At 39.5% G+C, this 21,322-nt stretch overlaps 1 protein-coding gene across 8 annotated transcripts in view; it reads left to right on the top strand.

Moving 5' to 3' along the window:
• RBMS3 (RNA binding motif single stranded interacting protein 3) overlaps positions 1–21,322 on the top strand; it is a 711,881-nt gene that overhangs the window by 544,239 nt on the left and 146,320 nt on the right. For all 8 annotated transcript variants that reach the window (XM_074860846.1, XM_074860855.1, XM_074860836.1 and 5 more), the window contains one exon: positions 13,053–13,210. In XM_074860846.1, coding sequence (XP_074716947.1) covers positions 13,053–13,210 — 158 coding nt within the window. The remainder of the gene's footprint in view (positions 1–13,052; positions 13,211–21,322) is intronic.

The following is a 21,322-nucleotide window of genomic DNA, read 5'->3' as shown; positions in this document are numbered from 1 at the left end:
AGGCAGAAGGAACTAATGAACGGTTTGTGGGAAAACTGTCATGAAGAACTCACGCTTTCCTTGGTTTTGGAAAGTAAGAGAGTTCATAGACTCCTTTCTGGTTCGCTGCCCCACATCTGCGCAAAGGCTATGTTCTTTGTAGATGGAAAAGCACAGTCAAATTCCCTCTCCTCTCTGCTTTCATCAGCTGGCAAGAGAAGAACCATGTTTCTCTTACTGCTCTCCCTATCCTTGATTTTTCCCCCAATATTACAGAGTTGTAGGAGTGTCTACTACTCTCCCCCGGCTTTTTCCAAACGTCTAGCTAATGCATTGTGCCACTCAGATCCCTATTTTCTGTCTATACACAGCATAATATACCCTTAAATAATGCTTTCTTCCCTGGTGATACTGGGTTTTTTTGTGTCAGGGAAGGGAAGCTTTGACATTTTGCTCATCTCCCTCTCCCAAGCAGGCTGTGAGAAATGACAGATGCCTGGCCCCTCTTCCCTATGTTGTCCATCTGGAGACTGATGAGGTGTCTTCTCTTCTGCTGCTTGTTCAGTGGCCACCATGGGTTATTGATTTGTCTCACGTCATTGCTGTGCTGTTCTTGTTCATTAGTTGTAGCCTCCGCTGCTCCGCTGGCGCTGGTCACAGTCCCAGGTTAGCTGAGGCCAGAGCAGGAAGGGAGGGGGGTCCCACACCTCCTAGTCCCCACTTCAGGCTACCTGCTGTCTAGGCTCTGCTTTTTGGCATTGACTGCAGCTGTGGGACAGTGGACTTCTCTGGCAGCAAAAACATTGTGGGACAGTGCCAGCACTGCTGGGACTGCAGCCTGCACAGCATGGGACCATGCCTGCTTGATTTGGCAAAGAGAAAGGATTTTAGTCCCATCATTAACTCTTTTTCATTGCTTTCCTGATGTTGGCCCCTAATCTCAACTTCATTTACCCGGGCAATCTCATCACACAGAGCAAAAGTTGCTCTGATGGACACTGCAGAGAGCATAGGCAGCTCAACTGCTTCTGTGCAAGGGGATTCAGCAGTGATAATCACAGCAATTCAGCCCTGCCTTTTTGTTCTATTTTGATATCTTATTTTTTAAGCAAAGCAAAGTTTCAGTTTCTTCACTTACTGATAACATTTCCTCATTTCCATCTGTGAGGGTGGAAATTGAGTATTTCAAGGCCTTTTTGCTAACCCTCCTCTGGGAGTTGCTGACTTCAGCACTGGGAATTCCACACACGGGGAAAATGTGGTATTGCTGTGTCTGTCGTGCTTCTGAGCGATAACCATCCCTTGTCACATTTGAAACATGACTTGGTTGCATTTTTATATCTGATGCATTTAGGAAAAGTATAAGTATTTCTGCAGTGTATGTTTTGTCAGTTGTGCCTGATCTTAAATGGGAACGGTATTTTTGTCTGTGTTAAATACAGATTTCTCAAAATAAAACTGTCAAGGCTATGTTTTATGGTGGATTTTGTTTTCCTTAAGCGGTATCTATGTAGATTTTTTTTTTTTTTTTTTTGAGTTTCTGTAGTAGTTAAAAGAATCCAGACTCCCTGAAAACTGATGCATCCTCAAGGACTAGTAGGTTTCCATTTCTGGCATGTGCATCAAGATAAATAACTGTTCTCTAGCAGTTTGTATGGACTCAGGCTAAATAGACCTCAACCTTTATCCCAACAGGAATTCCCAGACAAGAAAATTCTGACTCATTTATGGTTTATAGGAAGTAATGTAAAACATGACAAAAGAAAGCGTTTAGTTTTCTTCACAAGCAATCACATGGGATCTGTGTGCTGCTTGAATACGCCTTTGGGTCAATAGGTCAAATATTAAAAAGCATTATACTGTCCCAAAAAGTCCTTTTAAAGCTTCTAATGCTTTCCCAGTGCTGATAATTTACTACCGTTAATAGCTACAGTCTTTTTCCAGTGCAAGTGTAGACAGTTAAATGCTAAGGCTTTGAATTTTGAATGAAGAAGCCTGAGGTTCCTGACTTAGCCCCAACCTAGAGAAGCTTCTGAAGAGAAACACGTAAGTTCCTATTGATCTACAAATAGACACAATATTGATAATAATTTAACCCCATGCACCTATGTAGCATTTCAAATCTATGTTGTCTTCATTTTGCTGGCAGCTTTGAAAGGAAATATTAAAGTCAAACAATAAAAGCGTGATAATCATTAGAAGAGATGCATCCACTTGTTTTTTGGCATCTTTATTAATCTGGATATAGTTCTGAAAATATTTTCCGAACACAGATCCTGATACTGCCAAGTGAGACCAATGAAACTTTTGCTGTAGAATTCAGTTACAGAAGGATCAAGCCTTGACAGAGCAAATACTTTGTCCTTAGGGAGAACAGCTGCTAGAAATAGCGGACAGAAAGTCCTAAGGCCACCCCAGCCAAGTACAGGTTATGCATGCATGAAAACATCTGTGACTTGTGCCTCTGCTGCTTCTTTATAACATCCTATGGCCACTGGAAGATCAGACAGCAAAGCCCTTCCCTTTGCCACATTCCTGTCATTTAGAAAGTCTCACTGCTTCCTTTTCTGACCTTGAGGAGCAACATGCAACCTCTGCTCTAACACCTGGCACAGTCTTCACAAAGTACATAGGAGGAGTTAATCCATAGGTTGATCTAAATGCTTTAAATCTACTGTTTGAGGAACCCAAGTTTGTCCTCTACAATGCCAGATTCTGTCTGCACTGAGTGAGTGATATTATTGTATCCTGAGACAGATTAGGGAGAAAACCATTTATTTCCACTACCATTTGTAATCCTTTTGGTCTAGTGTTACTGTCATGAGAACAGAGACATTCTGCTTGAAACTTTGAGGTAAGAAAGTAACGCAGCCCGGTCAGCTCCAGGAGTCACCAGACCATGGCTTGAGAGTTGCCACCTTGACAAATGTGTACTAAAAAAGCGAGATCTAGAAATCCTGTAATAATTTTACCCATTTACTCTAGAATCTCCATTGCTTTGTACACAAATCCAGTTTTCAAGTTTCCAGATTTCAGCTTATGCAAAGGAGAACTGTAGAATTCTTGAAAGAGTTTTATATTCTCTGAGTTCCATCTTCAAACTCCTTGTGTTTATGTGAGGTGTTTAGGAGTATTATGATTTTAAGTAGACCAAAAATAATTGTAAGTTTCTTTTTTAGATGGTACTACAATTGGACATTTTTGCACTGAACTTATTGCATACTAAAAAAAATTGCATTTCAACTAATTAGGTCACTGACACTGCAGATGTGTTTTAAAAGGACTAAAGTAAGCAGTGCTACTAAATACTATTTGTGTGTATCATGTTTTTCAAAATGCCAAACAATCACAAGAATCCATGATAGTGGGATGGGTTTTGTGCATATTTCTAAGATTTTTTTTAAGAACGCTTTAAGTTAAGCTGTTAATTTAATTTTACTGATTTAGTACATATGGCATTTTAGCTCAAATTAGTTTTCTTTCTTCCATTATTGATAATGGAAAGTTTATACTGTGGCTTGATTTCATTCTATGTCCTCTGTAAAACAAATATCCTCTTCTGTGACCTCTTCTTTCTCTGTTTGTGTAAGTATATACATGCACACTTACAAATGCACCCTTTCTGTGGGACAGTATCATGTAAAACACATTTCAGTGAGAATGTGAATAGTAGGAGTTAAACTGCAAGATTCGTTGACTCTCTGCAGGGGCAAAGGACTTGACTCCTGTCTAAATATTGGCAAGAAAATCCTGGAAAATAAACCTCAATCAGAATGTCATTAACCCTGTATAGCATAAAGCAAATAAACATACTCAATGCAATATTGTCTAACATACAATAGGATGCTGTCTTAAGTTCACTAGGACACAGTCAGTGACAAATCAAAATAAATAGGTAAGGTGTTCAACTTAGACCGCAGCTCATCTTGCAAATCAACCTTTTGCTTCCAGAGGTCATCAGAGAGTTTCTGATTTAGGGTTCATGGCTAGGAGATTATGTAGCATTTCAGAAATTGTTCTAGACAGCCTTCAGATAATCTGAGGTAATTAACTGATTCTTACTTAACAGCAATATAAATAGCAAAGCGGTTGTTAAAACAGTGTGAAAGAGAATATGGAGGCAACTGAACACCTTCAAAGCCAGAGTGACACGATGGTTTTTGCAGGGGTTCAGCTGCCTTTTTGGCTGCAGTGCGCTGTGCAAGTTGGAAACTGTGGAAATTTGTTTCTAGGAAAACTAAGAAGTAAGGAGTTCTAAAAATCTCACCTTGTAATGGCAGAGTATGAAAAATAGGTTTTTATATCAGTCTGTGATAGTTCTGGTTATGATTGTATTTTGTGGAAATAAAAGGAGGTACCATGTATCTTATACGATGCTCTGAAAGCAGTGACCATAGTGACTCAAGTCCATATTTGTCACACAAGACGAAGGGCAAATCAAATCACCATTGGCAGATGATGGAAGGTTCTGCAGCATCTCTGTGCTGGACAGACCAATAACAATTCAGTTCCAGCAATATTTAGCTTTAGCAAATGCTGTGCTGTCCATGAGCAAACTTAATTAAAAGAAAGCTGAGTCCAGCTTACACAGCACGGCACAGCACTCTGATAGTTTGCACAGTGAGGAGAAATCATGGGCATATATAAACTGTGAACTCTTTTTAAAGTTCATGGTTTTAATTAAAACAGTACTTATAAATAATACTCTGCTGTGGAGCTGATACAGGTATTTGTGACAAATAATTTCCTACAATACGTTTGTTCTTTTTCTCTTCATAGGTCATAGTTTTTAGGAATTTGCTTGTTTGCAATTTTTTGACAAAATTCGGTAGAGCAAATGTTAGCTTATGCCATGTTTAAGAAGTAACTGCAAAGAGTGTTTCAGTGATGGCACAGTAAGGCTCTGTGCCTGAGTCATATCTCTCTCTTCTGATTAGATGATCCCAGGCAAAAGATTTCTAATAGCAGGATTTCTTTTCCTGGGTCATTATAAAGCTCAGAAGTGTTAAAATTTACTTATGCATATAACAATAAAATACTTCTGAAAATAATTGGGAAAATGCTTTTCTTCAGAATAGCACTTATGAGTGTTTTCTGTGTTCATGTGCAGAACCACTGTGTCTTTTCAGAAAGTGTCCTTGTCATTAACAGGCTTTTGACATGACTTGTTGACAATCAAGCTTATAAAGAAAGTGCGTGCTACAGGTTTAGTTTTAGGTATATTTATAATGTTTGATGGATTTGGCTTAATTATTGCAGTACAATAGTTGCATAATTATGCTGAGGCTGAATCTGCTGCAGCGCTGTGGAAAAAACACGTTGCTAATAAATTTTGAACCATCGTAATATAAAAGTTGGATAGGGTTGGGTAGGGAAGAAAGATAATTTATGAAACATGTAGTCAGCACTCAGTCTAAAAAGGCACAGTGACTACCGTGAAGTAGATGTATCAGGATGAAAGAGAGATTTAACATCTCGGGATGTTAAATCTTTACATATTGGAGCCTTTCGAAGGCCGTGAAACAACACACAGATTCTTTTGAAGGTATCTAAGACAGAACAAGCTGCTTTGAATACCCCAATGTCCTCTGCTCTTCAGTACTTGCCCTACGAAAACTTCAGTGTTTAGACACAGTCTTGGTTGAGGAGATAGCTAGTGCTTCAGGCAGTGCCTGCTGCAAAGAGCTTTGGGAGGACTCTTGACAAGGCAGCCAGCATCGCTTTTGCCAGTTTCCTTCTACTGTATTGGATTATTGGTACTTAGTGCACTAATAAAATCCATGTAAAGTTTAGGCTTTTTTTACACTCTTGTAAGCCTTTTGGTGTGCTGCTCAACAAGAGAATAAAACCAGTCAAGGATCAATAGTTAACTGGCCATTGATTTAGCTGTCTACAATGATAAAAACGTGCCCACATAAAGGGAAGCAAATAGGCCAGTAAAAAGTCAAAGGGAACCCTGGCAGCTGCACTTGATTCATTCTGTTCACCTCATGTTACTGCAGTGATGGCTCAAAATATGTCATTAACAATTCTGAAAGGCTATATGGTCTGGACCACTGCTATAGCAAATGATTCATGTGGGTTTGTTAGTTTGTTTATTCCTTCTTTTTATAAAAGAGACAGTAATGTGAAAAATCTTCGAAAGCAGGGCTACTCTCACTTAATTCAAATCAGTGTACCTTTATTGATTCGAAAGGCACCGCACGGGCATATGCGGGCAAGATCCCAGTCCCCAACCACTGCACAGAACCCCTCCCTCCCAGCCCCACTAAGAAGGAGAAAAAGGGTTTCGTGCCATCGCTTCTCTGATCCCAGGAAGTGGTGGAGTTTGGGGTGACTTTCTTTCAACTTTCACACCACCAGTCCATATTCATCCTATCTAACTGTGATAACAAAGTTAGGAGCATCCTGCCGTGCTTGGATATAGGTCAGTGAAGAGAGAACCTTTCCAAATGTTACTTGCAGACATTAGGTATTAGATCTGAAGTTAAACACCTGAATTATAAATTCAGTAGCTTACTATGTCTGAAAACCAGGTATCTTTTACATATGTGCAAAAATATGCCACATTAATGTGAAAAAGCAGCAGGAATAAATGGAGAAACAATAGAAAACTGGGGAAAAAATCTTTTAATTCATGTTTTTGGTGTGTGAATCCAATCAAATGCATATCAAATCTGCTTTCAAATGAATGTCTATTTCAGATGTCCTGGAAAGATCTCATGATCTGCAGTACTTAAAAAGTAAATATTAAATAATAAAACAACAGGAAGAGATATTGAATGTGAATCTACTGAAAGTATTACATGCTTCCTCTAAATTTCATTTAAGCTCAGTGACTTGTAGAGAATCCAGTTTAGAAGTAATCTAATAAACGGAAGATGAGACTGATGCTATGGTACAACTACAGTTTTCAAAATACAGAGGAAACACTGGAAAATTTATGAAATGGCATTTAAGTGTTTCCATATAAATTATCTGTTTTCATATAAGTGGTTCCACATAAATGGCTTTTTCCATAAAAAGCATAACTATTTTTATGTTGAGGGGAGTCAGAAGTTCAACCTAGATCTTTAAAGGAGAGAAGAAGTTACATACATAGCCTGAAGATGGCCATTAGGTAGAGATGAACTAATTTTGGGAAAATACTAATTGAGGGTGATTTGAACCTTTGTCTAAAATGTTCAGAAAGACAGGACCATGCTTCTAAAGGTGAGCTGTAATATTGATCTGTGTCAATGTTAATATGATGAAGTCTCAATTTATTAAAGACCAGAAAAGTATATGATCTATTAATACAAATATTGATTATATCTTTAAAAAGGGGAATTCAGAATCTCATCCATCCACATACAAAGTTATATTCCCAGAATAAGATTAGAAGATGGAAAAAGGAAACGTTTGAACTAATAATCAGCGCTTAGCTTCCATGAGCAAGCTGCTCTATGGAAAAATAATTTAGGTTGAATAAAAAGAATTGGTACACAGGGTTCCCAGATAAACCAAACACACTTGGTTTCCAGCCCTACTGAGTTACAGGAAGTCTTGAGTTCCTTTTGGGAAAAAATAACGTATCCAAAAACTGCCCACCCCTCCCTACACATGTGTCTTTAAAGAATGCATTACTAAATGTACTACATAAAGAGGCTCAGCCTCTTCTTGCACAGGAGGAATTGTTCTTTCAGCTTTTTATGCGTTGCTTCCAAAGATTATCTCAAGATGGGAGGGAAAATCCCATCTGAGAGTTGTCCTTTCTTTCTAAAGTGGCTGGGAGGGTCCAGCAAAGCAAACAGCAAACTTTGAGTTGCAGCACGCCCTCCGCTGGATTTTATCCGTTTCAGATGCTGTTGGTGTACTGTGTTTCAAATCCTCTACATTATAAACTTCTTTTGCCTCCTTGGCACAGGCCTTGGGAGCTGAGTGACTGGCCCAGTTCTTGCTAAAAGGCAGTGACAAAATTTCTGGCTGTTTCCCCGGTACAACTGCTCCTGACTGCTGAACTCCAGAGCCTTGCAGCAGGACGCCTGCTGCTGAATGCTGAAAATGCTCTGAGCTAATCAAAAACTTGGTTTTGACCTACTGTTAGTTTGCAGTATTCACAATTTTAAACCTTCCTAGCTGTGGTTTTGACCAGTCTGGGAGTGTCTATCATGTACACCCCCCCCCAGCCAAAATGGCCTAACTGCAACATATACATGCAGCTAATGCCCCTGGAGCCCGCAGGCCAGAGCAACTGAGGTATTTAGGCTACCACAATGGTGAAGCAGGCTGGGGTGGGAGTTGCAAAAAGCCCTGCACTGGTCTGGAGAGTAGCTTCAATTGGCTTAATTTCTTTCTTTTGTTGTTGGCCCATTCTGTGGCATGCCGTGTACCCACGCAGACCAGCCCACACCAGGACCCCAGAATGAGCTCAGTCTAGGGTGTGAGGCTATGTCAGGATTTCAGAGGGTTGGGGCTGACTGGATGAGTTCACCCCTGTTTCTCTGGGGCTGCAGTGCAAGTGTAAGCTGTACTTGGAAAATGTGATCCTCTTTGGGCTGTCAAATGGAAGATCTTGGGTAAAATGAACTTCAGCAAGGACGGCCAGAAGCAGGCTTTTGGCAGTGCCTTGAGACTGTGCTTGCAAGTTTGCATGCCTTGAGCATGATGCTTTTGCAGCTGGTACACACAGCAGGTTCCACAGCTGCCTTCCTGCTCCCTTCGAGAAGCAGCAACTTGGCCTGCTCTTGTACCCCGTTAATTAGCTGCATTTGGCACAAGGGGTCTGGGAAAGGCACTGTGGCAAACCCTCCACCGCTCCCCACAGCCCACTCCTCCTCTGAGCCCCTGGGGCAGCAGCCGGCTGTGGTGGCCAGCCCTGGTCCCCCTGGGGTGGCCCTTCTCACACCTGGGGGATTAAACCTGAGAGGCCGCTGTGCTCTGGGAAGACTGTGTCAACAGATGTGTAGTTCCCCTGCTGCTTGGTGTCTCTGGTGTGATCTGGAGGGGGAAGCAGGACAGGAACTGCAAAGCCCAGGCAGCAGCAGGGGCTCTGCTTGGCCGGTGGCCCTGATGAGGTGGCTCTTAAGTTGGCAGCTATGGGGCATCTGAGGCACGGTGCTGTTGGAGGTGTCTGTGGGAAGCATGTGGCTTTCTGCCACCCCACCCCTTCTGTTCCTGTCCAAAATATTGGGGGCCTAAGAGGGTAACACAGTTCTGAAGTGACTGTGAGTATCACACAAATGACTTTCAGCTCTCTCATTGATGACTGGTCAGTCAGTCCAGTTTGGAACTGGACACAATAATAAATGGGATTTTAGCATCTCAAGGTGGGAAGTAGCATTTTTTAATGCCTAGTGAAAAGCCACAGAAAGAATTAAATGATCAAGAGGGAGCCTGTGCCACACTGTGTGGATCCAGATGCCACGGTCACCACCAGTCATGTAACCTTGGGATGTGATCCTTCACTGAAGGCATCAACCTGACTGTCAACTAGTTAGGATTATGAAAGGCTAGTAGTTTACCAGGTGCTTGGACTTAAGGTTCTGGTTAGGCTCATCTTGTCAACAAATAGACACATTTTGAACAGTAGGACATCTGCCTTTGACACTGAAAAGCTCAGCAGTTACACTGGGCCAAGGAAGCAAGTATGTCACACAGGAGCTTGGGGAATCTGAGATGAAAAGGCTCGGGCAAAACAAGGAGCATGTGTCAGCACCTCCACGCTGCAGAGGGGATCTCTGCACAACTGAATCAAATCACAAAGAGCCCCGGTGTCAGAGGTTGGGAAGGGGGAGCTGGGCTTGTGAGGGTAGGTGCCTGTGGGGTCTGGCAGGGCAGCCGGGCTCCACGCCGCTCCCATAAAGCCTGATCAGCTCCAGGCTTTGTTGCTGGGAAGGTATTTCATCTTATTTCAGTTTGTGGTGTGAGATATGTCTTCTGTGGGGTGTTATTTCTCTGTAAGAGAAAAGGGTATTTCTCTAAATGTTATATTTGTATAGTAAGGAAAAATAATGTGGAATTTTTTCCTTTCTTAGAAAACACTGTTGTGTTGTGGAGGTAGCATGAGTGGTCTCATCTGTCTCTCTCTGCTTGCAGCTCTTCTTTATCATGTTGATAAAAGATAGGCTTGGTAAATCCTTGTGAGAGAGTAACTATGGCCTGCTAGTCTTTCATTCATCCTCAGAGTGTAGCTAAACTTTCCACGGATATTTAAAACAACGGCATTTAATCTCTAACACAGTTAAAAGGCTTATGTGTTCCTACTCCAGAAGTGAGACACGTTGGCGGCAGTTCTTATTTATTTTATTTGTTTGCCCCAGCTTGAAAACTGAGTAGTCAAAAGAGAAATTCTCATTTTAATATTCGGTGGGACTGAATTGCTTCAGTGAAAGCAAAGGCTGTCGTGCAGTTACTGATGCATAACTCCGCTTTTTTCTTATTAGTCTGTCCTTTGGCTATGGGGATCCCATCTGCATATTTTTTCTAAATATTGGCAAGGCATGTCAGTCCCTGAGCACTGATTGGTTGATTAATCAGAGTCCTTAACCAATCAGTGGGTAGAAGTTTGCATAACAATGTGATTATTTCTGAAAAACTATGCCTATTGAAATTGCAAATGTTTCTACTTAGATTTGTTTCTATAACGTCTCTGCTTTAACTGCATCCATTGCTCACATTTTCAAAGTACTTAGTATCAATGAAGATGCTTCCTAACTCCTATATCTTTCCTTTTTTTCTGTGGCTTGTGTGGCTGAAAAACAAACAAAAAAAAGTAACAAGCAATAAAACTTAAATGGTTTGCACACAGAAAAGGGGAAAAATGTGGAAAAAAATAAAGGAGAAAGAGAATGTTTTGAGGTTTTGTTTGTTTTTCCCAAAGCTAAAAGTGTGATCTGAAGCTCATATTCCTCTCTTTTCTTGCCCACCTTCCCTCCAGGACTGTTTGCATGATTTTCCTTGCATTGTCAATAATGTACCAGTTTTGACCCCTCACTAATATCTTTTGGTTATTGGAGAGGAACTAGCTTTCGGATCTGTATAAATGTAAACTGAAGTGAGGCAAAGGAGGATGGTGCAGGGAAAGATGACTGGAAAGAGAAAGAATGTTTTTCTAGATTTGGGGTTTGTAACTTCAGTTCAATTTGCAGTAAGTTTGTTCGTGTATGTGTGTGGCTTTCCTCTCTCTGCCCCTTACTATGAGGTGTGGTAAGAACTGTGTATGTTTTTACGGACAGCAGCTTGAAAATGTACCTACTTTGTTCTTTTATTTTTGTTTAGTTAAATAGTGGTGAATTCAACCTGCATGGTAATGTGTTGTTTAGTGGGGTAATGGGTCTGGAGATGCAAAGCTAGAATGCAATGAGCATTAAGCAGTATGTCCAAAGGCAAGTGTTCACAGCTCTTAGGTCAGAATCCAAATTATGCAGTAAAACAGTATTACACGCCTCCTGATTTTGGACCCTTTGGGGTATCCATTTGCAGCTTTTCTTCTCATCCAAAAGGGCTAAAATTTCCCTGGAGTCTGGGGTAAGGGAAGCTGAAAACTCTCTTTGGCTTGTGAGTCTGGTATTTAGCTATGCTAGACTTTGCTTAGTCATTCTTGTCCCTGCAAAGATGGAGTGTGTGAATCACAGCTAAAAACGACTTCTGCTTCCATTTTCGAGGCCTTGAATGTGCAAGGCAGTAATAGAGCAGACATCTTGGTTCTGTCCTGTCTTCATACACCTTCTAGAAATAGGATGTGTGGTTCTTTGTGTTTGACAAGACACATCTGCACTGATTTTAATACAGTGTAATTTGAAACTAGTTTAGTTAAACCAGGGCAGATGGCTGCAGGACTGTGTGTAATTTCTTCAGTGTAGGGTAGTGGTACTGCTGCAACATTATTAATCTGGTTTTAGGACACCTCGTAGGAAAAAAAAAAAAAAAAAGCTAATGCTCTTCTCATATAAATCTCAGTGTTGAATAAGTACAAATTAATTCTGCCCATTAAAATGTGTAATGAAAAAGAATCCAAAAATCTGTCTCAGAAGACTTTGTCAGGTAAGGTATTGTCTGGCTTACTGCACAGCATAAAGATTGTATCATATTTTTGGTTATTAAGCATTAGGTAAAATTATGTAGGCATGTTTGATCCAAATCAGGCTTCTACTGACAGGTGATCAGATATTATGTAAAGCTCATATCAATGAAAATGGAACCAGAGCCATGAAAATTTGCAAGGGCTTAACTAAATTGATTTAATGTAGTCAAGACCTGGTTGTCTGTAGACAAGGTTTTTATTTACTGCTTTAATACACTTATTTTACATATGGCATCTCTGCCTCTTTCATGTTTCTTTGCAGTAGTTTAGCAAGCAAGAATAGAAGTTGGAATGGTTGCCAAAATGGAAGTTTAGCCTGAAAATCTGAAATAGAATGAGAAAGCTGTCTTCAGATTTGTTTTCTCAATTATTCATACTACAGGCTTTAATTTTATAAGATATTTTAATTCAGTCTGAGAATAAACATGTGATCTGTCTCACCACGACCTTAGATGGAACAGCAGAACCTCCCCCCCCACCCAGTTAGGTCTTGTTGCACATTATCAACCAAGACATTTCTGGTGAGGAGAAAAAAAGGAAATGATACTATGGAAAGTGTTCTGTGTTTTCAACCAACCTTGCTCATGATGAACAGGTTGAATGGGAAGTCTGCAGACTGGAAAGCACATCTGCTTAAAACATGTGTTGAGTTTTCTTTCTATATTTATGTTAACAGTGAGCACATTTGTGGAAATCATGTTTTCTTCACAATCTGTTTGCTAAATTAGGACACAAACCCGAGAACACTTGTGCATGAGAGTAATTTTCTATAAATGAGTAGTGTCACTGAGTTCAGTAAGAGCAGTCATGCACAGAATTAAGCACATGCATGAGAGTTTGCAGAAATTTGGCAAATATGTTGCCGTCATGAACAGATTGCCCAGCTTTGCTTCTAATGCAGCTATAAATTCTTGGCTTGGTCCTATTTTGAGTAGCCCTTGTTGTATGAGCCATAAGCTATTCTATTGTGCTAAGCCTAACTGAGGATATTTCTCTTATTTTGTCATAGCAACAAGAGCAAGATCCCACAAATCTATACATCTCAAATTTACCCGTTTCCATGGATGAGCAGGAACTGGAGAATATGCTGAAACCCTTTGGACATGTCATTTCCACCAGAATATTAAGAGATGCTAATGGAGTCAGCAGAGGAGTCGGCTTTGCCAGGTGAATCCTTTACTCTTTTCTGATTCATGCACATTTTTTGGCTTTGGTCCTTTGCAAATGCTGTCTGTTCCATAACTCTGAAGCCTTATAGCTATGGAAAATGCAGAGCAGCACCTTGCAGAAGGATGTCCATTTCACTGCTCTAAAAAATAGTTCATTGTGTGTATGTATATGTAAATAAAAATGGCTAGGAATAGTGAGCTATCCATGGAATATCAAGCTTGGATAATAACAAATGTCCTACAGCCAAAAGCACACACTTGGTGAAGAAACTGTTTAAATGTTTAGCAAAGATTTTGCAACAGGGAAAAGTAAATTTAGCAGTTGGAAGAGCAAAGGGGAGGAACTATAACTGAAGAGTCATGGCTTCCTTGAAAGCTGCAGGGAACTCAGGCCTGTGAGAAGAACTTGAGAAGAAATATTTGCATATAACAAGCCCTGTTGGAGTAGTCAGATACTTTAGACAGAATGGGCAACATATTGTTACCATGTACTTCACTGTCAGTACAGATAGACAAGTTTCCATGTTTAGTCTCAGAGAATATTTACGTAGATTCTCTTCAGCTTGAAACATTCTTAAATCAAATAGTTTCTTTTGAAAAGCCAAGGAATAGAGAGCTATATATAGAAAGGTATTGAAAAAGCAAATAAGAAGACAAATTTGCAATTGTGCTGTAAATCAGTCTTCTGCTTCAAAAGAAAAGGAAAAAAATCCCAGATCATTGTTTCTACAGAATATTCATAACATTGTGCTTTGTAGAGGAGGCAAAATGACTTAGTCATCTTGTGAATGTCTTTGAAATACACCATATCTTGGTATATCATGGCACTTCTGTTAGTGTCATAACACCACTGAGTGAATTGGGGTACTGTATGATAAAAAGGTAGCTTGCAAGATAAGTGACATTGTAGTGTTACCTTTGTCCTTGATGTGAAAGATCATCATGTGCGAAGAATGTTAAGATAATATTGTCTGAATTCAAATGGAAAAAGGCAAAACATTTATGCTGAAAGGCGGCTGTTCCTTACGCATTCTTGCAGATAACAACATGAATTTTTCTAGCTCACTAAATAAAGATTAGTGAAACTCACAGATAAACTTGCATTTTAAAAAATTGACTTTGTTTGTGGAAACGTATTTGATTAACATATTTCAAGAAACCTTTAGTGATCTAACATGAGGTTTGTGTATTTCACCATGCAAACAACAGAGGGGTAAAACCTTGGCTCCATCAAAGTGTACAGCCAATCTCCCATTGACTTGAATGAGGCCAGAGTTAATCCAGGAATTTAGAACTGTAGTTGAATACTGACTCTTGTCTTTGCGGAATTATCAATACAGAATTTAATTACATGACCACCTGACCTTCTTTTTGCAATAAAGTGCTATTTGGTATCTTTTCCTGCATGTCAATCCAAATAGCTTAATTTGTTTAGCTTTGCTTGTACTTGTGAATGTTTTGTTCTAGTGTGAGTACACTACAGTGTGAGCAGAGGCTGAGTGGGTATAAATGCGGTACAGGTAGGGGATGGCAGCTATATTTCAGTCCAGATAAGATTTCAGAAGTTCAGACAGCAACCCATGTGGTGATCCTGGCTATTACACATTCTGACCTGGGGCCTTTTATCAGAGTATATCTTGCCTGCTTGTGGAATGTGCCATGCTGCTTAGCCTAGCTCTTAACTGAGCCGCAGAAGCACAGGAGAAAAAGTTAACTTTGCATACACTAAAATGATGCAATTTTGAAATGTTTGAAAGTTGTTAATTAAGCTCTATGATGATTAAAAATCACTTTTTGATTCTGCCCAATTATGTGAATATTCAATCTCAAAATAAGTATATTCAGAAAGCAATCAGAAGTAAAGACTTACAGTAGACAGCTATTGTCAGATTTTTCTCTTAAATGGGTGTGATTAGCAGTTTTATAGTACTGCAGGTGGCTACTTAATCATTTATAACCTGGGTAACTTCAAATGTTCTTGGATCAAAATTATCTGACTAATGTCTGGCCATGTTAGAGTTCAACCTCCTTCAAAGTATGTGTGTACAAAGCTAGCTCTCTTTTTTAAGCTGTGAAAGCATTTCCTCTCTTTTGCATCCCTCAAAAGCAACTGAACGGATTTTCTTGAAACTTTCCAGAGCATTTCACTGTGGCTTGAATCCAACTGTGCCTAGGTATGCCCCAGGGGAGATTTTGGGGAAGAGAGTTATGAGAAAGGGGCCAGAGAAGGGAAACTTCAGACTCCGACTGTGGCTCCACAGAAGTCCATCCAGTTGAAAGGGAATTGCTGTAACTTCTGGACAACCACCTCTGCCTTGCCCCTGGCCTGTGTTTTGTACTTCAAAGTCGTGCTACCTGGCTCCAGGCTCTCCATGGGAGCTGGCATTCTACAGGGCTCGTGTTGCCGTTGTTGTTTGGCACTGTGGGTTTCTGCTGACACTGGCAAGCAGAAGCTGGGACTAAACACAGCCTATCACAGAGCAGAAAGAAAAATTAGGAGAGGAGGAGGGGGAAGAAATGCTTACTAGAAGTAAGGAATTGGAAAAAGGAGGCGGTGCAGATGAGAAGCTTTGAGTTCAGTCTGTTGTAAGATTGCATGTTGAAAGAGGGAATGACGCAGTGTTGCCCTCACACAGGATTTCATCACAAGATTTAGGATTGTAGGTGTTTGTTTTAAATCCCTGTTGCTGGGAGTCATCTAATGACTTCAGCACCTGAACTTTCATTTAAAAAGGGTAAGTAGATTCCTCAGAGCTTAGAACAAAAGCATAGTCCTTCATCCTCAAAAAAAAAAAAAAAGCAAAGGAAAAAAAGCCACAGAAGCCGCATTTGAAGACTTTTTTTGAGATATAATTCTAAAGCTGATCTCTTATGATTTCAGTTTTGCAATGTTGTTGGTTGTGTGAGTAAAAAGCAGATCAGAGGTAGTAAGTGAGAAGGTCTTTGAGGAAGACTGGAATTACTGGATAGGAAAAGGCGCTGAGAGCACGGAGGGAAATATTTAACTTCATCCTGAAGATGTGTTGTCACTTACGAAGACATAACTGTATGTGCTGGAAGACCTGGCTTTCCACAGGCCCATAAAGGGTGAGTTCCGGATGGTAAGGTGGGAGAAGATAAAGAAATAAAACAATCATAGAGGCACCAAAGCAGCAGTGCTCTTTTGCTAAATGAAAGGAGGCAGAGAAGTGTCATCAGCATCAGGGGATAAAGAACATCCAGGCAGTTTAAGGATGCATTTATGAAGAGGGGAAATGCTTTGTTCTTCCTTATTCAAGGGTTTAATTGAAGGCAGTTGAAAAGGTGCTAAAAATTTAGCTTGAAGAAATCCATCATCTGGGACGGTAGTGCAGGCTTAGATATTATGAGGATCATTCCTACTTTCAGTTGAAAGAATGATCTGTCACATCCTACATCTTACTCAAGAAATTGCTTTATAATTGGATATCTCAGGTGAAACTGGAAATCCCAATCATGTCCCAAAGACTTTGTGTGATATCTGTAAAATATTCCAATGCCTGTGGTGATAAATTTCCATTGAAAGGCTTCCTGGAAGGAGCGCACGTCATCATTGCAGGGTGCTGGGGAGGTCTGTGGTAGAATGTATCTTTGAGAAATTTCACATTTCCATCTGATGTTGCAACCTGGACCAAATCTAGGTAGACTCAGTATATCCCTAAGAAATTGTCGGGCATGGAGCTGCACTTTCAGCAAACTCCGGAGAGAGGCAGGTGGGGCAGGATCCCAGGACAAATATCAGTTGGACTCTATAACATGAAATGGAATGAAGCCCTTGAAGGTGAAGAGGGAGGCACAAGGAAAGTTAGGAGCCATCAGATAATTTGGCTGAGCAATTTTCATAATCCAAGCCCAAAGTACTGTGAGTTTAATTGAAGAACTCCTTGGGACATGGAAGAGGGAGCAAGGAGGCATTGGGATATACCTTGGGAGGGACTTACCAATATCTCCAAATCAATGAAATAAAAATTGCATTTTATCATCCCACAGTAAAATACCGTTCAAGTACTATTTAAGTATCCTCCCTATAGATATATTAATATTAATAATACCATGCATACATGTACCACACAGCTGAAAAGTGGAGTCTTTTATAGGTCCTTTTAAGTGGTAAAGTGCAAAGAAAGAGTTAGAAACCTCTAACTTTTTTATTTTGTTTGCTGTCTTGTAACTTAAAATGACCTTGCAAGATTCACCCCCCAAGCGACATTTTACAACGAAGTCATAAGCCTCTGAAAACAGAAATTTATGATGGAAATGCTGACAGTCAGACAGTCAAGTATTGCACTGCTGGCGGGCACCAGTATAATACTTAACCTGAGACTGTGAAGACAGTAGCATAAATCAGCCTGGGTCTAGGTGGAAATGACTGTGTGTTCATACTATTCTTTTCCAGTAACATGAGAAAATTTGTCCAACACAAACTGTCATAAAAGAATGTTATGATGCTCTTCCCAGCAAACGACCAAAGTCAAGAGATTCTCAATTAGCTGTCTGTATCATCTCAGAGCAAAAGGAAATACCAAGGAGATGCTGCTGTCCCTCTGTTACAGAGCTGGGGGCTCTGTTGTAAGGCATTTACCCACTTTGTTGTTGAGAGTTTAGGCTTCATCGTTGTCTTTTTCCTACCTTGTTCTTCTGGAGGAGCTTCCAATGGGATGCTTTTCTCTGCCTTCATATGTTTTTTATTAAACTTATCTCCTGCTTGTCTGCATTTTACATGTCTTAAATTTAGTCTTGGGAAGCAGCATTCAACTCAGCAACTGAAAGGGAGCAACAGAAAAGGGGAAGCAAGATTTTGAGCCCCAACAGGATCATTATTATATTTATAGAAGTTTTGCATGGATTTCAGTAGAAATGAATGTGCTCCAGTTTCCACTGGACCAAAATGAGAGAGCCAAGCCTTTAAATTGTATGGTTTTTTCCTCAAAGGAAGCTGTGCATCCTTCAGGTTTTTTCGGAATAACGTAGGTGTCATTTAGTTATATTGTATTTCTTCTGAAACAAAGAGGTTTCTCTGTGGAGTGCACCATAGCTCTGTGCAGAGATACTCAGGCAGCTCAGAGTGGTCACCATTCTGCAAGGTACAGTATAGACCATATCCCCAGAGAAGAGGAGCCTATCCTGTCCTCACTGGAGTGGTTTCCGCAGATTTTGTATATCCATCTGAGATAGTAAGGCACCTCCTGTTGTTCATGCAAACAGGATTGAACATGAAGAATATACAGGCAAGACATGTTGGGAAAAGATATAATTTAATAATTTATGAGCGATGATGAGAACTTGTCAGAATTAATATATCTTCCTAGGTTGTAAATGACAAAGGGAAGAGTTTTTCCAGCATAAAATGGCTTCAAACCAAAAAGCACAAACATCTTGAAGCAATCTCTTACCAGCTGAGAAGTTGGGGACATAAGATACCGAAGTCAGTTACAGGAGAAAAGAAGATCACAGGTTGCAGCCATATCAGGGTCTTAGAATACCTGGAATTAAATTAGCAAAATAGATTAAAGTAATTAGTCAACATGTTGCCATAGAAGGATGAAGAGTAGAACATAAGGAGGTGCTAAGAAGCCTTATGCTAATCTTGTAGCTTTAGAGTATTAAAGACCTGAAGATCTTTTTCCCTGACTTCTTTTATATCACAGGCAGTTGAAGTACTCACAGTTACCTAATATTGAGAAAGTACTCGTCTTTTACTAAAATGCAGCTTTCAGAAGTGATATGAAGACATCAAACAGTAGAAGAAAAACCACTTCTTTTCTATCTAATGTGTGCCAGTGGATCATCTTCCTTGCAGTTAAATGTTTTTGCCTAATTTCTCTTTCAAATTTATCTAGTACTTGTCACAATTTTCTCAGCAAGATTAAAGAACTACTTAGTACTTAGTTTATTCTCCCCGCAAAGATACTTATGCACTGCCATCAGACTGCCCCTCTAGTCATCTTTTTGATACGCTAAAGAAATTGAGCTCTGCAGTGTGTATTATAACTATGGCCTAAGTTCTTTGGACTCCTCCGTTGTATAATATTGCTACTACCTACCTACTTCCATCTTTGCAAAATGCCTTGAAAACTAAACAAATATTGCCTCTCCAGTTTTGTTTTTCTTGCTCTTGTAAGAAAACAACAATATTCATATGCTGATCGTAACATAAATGTGGTAGTAACAATTTAATCTTTAAATATTTACACTGAATATAAAAAATATAGTCCCGAGTCTCATTTACGTTATTACTGTTAAGCAAAGTGACTATAGGGTATATGTAAACCAAACCCACATTTTACCACGAACTGGTAATTACATGGTACTGAATATTTCTCATGTAATAATTATGTAATCATCATGTTATTTCTGGTATATAAATTTTATTAAGTTGTTTCTTGACACTGCATCAATCTTTATAATAAGCATGTGTAAGAGCTTTAGTTTTTAAAAAAAATAATTTTCCTTTTTTTTTTCTTCGTGGGAAAGGTTCCCTGTTACTTATAACAACATACAATGACTACTTTGGAGCCACTGTGGTCTGTAGATAGAGTAACACATTTTTTAAATTATCTAAAATAAATATTTAATAGCGAGATGTGAACATCAAGTTATTTGGTTGTGATACTTGCTTAAGCACCCCCAATTTCTTTCTTCTTTTACTAATCATACTGAAATATCTTAAATTTGCAAATTATGGCCAGAAAAAAAAATAATAAAAAGTCTTCCCTTACAGATTTATTTTTAATTCACTTCCTTTCCAATTGGATTAGAATATAGACAGTCTAGTTACTCATATTGTATTTGGGAACTTTACAACGTAGTTTCCAGAACCTGAAGATATATAGACACAAAGGAAAAGAAATTCTCATACTTTTGTTAGTTTCTTTGTTTTAGATCATTATCTGTACCATTTGAAATATCATAAGAATATGGCCTATGGCTTTGATATTTTTTTTCCTGGAGTGCATTTCCTCATTAAAAATTATACTTAGATGCGTTATAGTTATCTCCAAATTGCATTTAAACATGAATTATTATCTAAGATCCTCTTAGGATCAGCACTAAAAACATACTGTTGAAGGAAATTTGAAAATGGTACTTCGTGAATGATCTGATCGGAAGTTAATTTCTATTACCATGTGAAGCTGATGTCCTTCCCTTTCCAGCATGAGAGTTGAATATTCAATAGAAGGTTTTGGAGCATCTAAGACCTTTATCTTTTCTCCAGAATATTATTAGTTGCCACATTTTTGTTCTATCAATTATGAAAAAACCCCTAACACTAAAAAAGCGGATTTGAGAGTGCTCTTCCCCTAAGTTTACCTGTGCTCTGATGACATTCTTTTGTAGGAAACCTGTCCTCTGGAGGCTAATTTTGAACATATAACATTCCTGTTAATGATATTTTTATTAAATACCAGTCTCAACTAACGCTTTGAAACATTTCTATCTCAGACAAGAAGAATAAATTAATGGCAAAAAGCATATTTTGTCCATCTCCTCCGAGTTTCCAAACACATTCTACAATAGAGCCGTGCCACAGCTTTTGAAGAAAAAGTAGGTAGAACTTGTTAGTGTGGGCCAAAGAAAAGTATATTTTTATTGGGCCTCTTCCCAGGTATGGCTAGTCTTTATAGCTAAAACAAGTGAGAAGAGAAAGAGAAATGTCTGAATCAATGTTTGCAGATAGGTTCAGCTCATGGGTGGGCACCTGCCGTAGACATTGCCACCGAAGTGGTTGATGTTGATCAGAGTTTTAACTCAACTAAAACTGGGGTCTTGTGATGGCAAGTATCAGACAATTTTAGTAATATATCTGGTTGCTCTATACCCCTCATTCTTCCTAGTCAGTCAGTGAGCTAATCATCCTGAAGAACACAGTTTGAAAGGGTTATTTCTAAAAAAGATGTATCATGGACAAGTGTAAATTATAATTAATACCTAGGTGGCCCTGGGTCCTGATGAATTAGCAGCTGCCTGGCCAGCCTTGGTGTGGCTGGGAGGAAGGTCTGTCCCACAGACACATGCTGCAGAAAGCAGGCAGGGACTCAGGTAGGGGAGGAGAGGGACGGATGTAGTTGTTACTCAGCAACATATCTGAAGG

The sequence above is a fragment of the Strix uralensis genome, chromosome 1 (assembly GCF_047716275.1).
Source record: "Strix uralensis isolate ZFMK-TIS-50842 chromosome 1, bStrUra1, whole genome shotgun sequence".
Taxonomy (NCBI): domain Eukaryota; kingdom Metazoa; phylum Chordata; class Aves; order Strigiformes; family Strigidae; genus Strix; species Strix uralensis.
The sequence above is the reverse complement of the archived record's forward strand: the minus strand, read 5'-3'. Positions and strand labels throughout refer to the sequence as shown.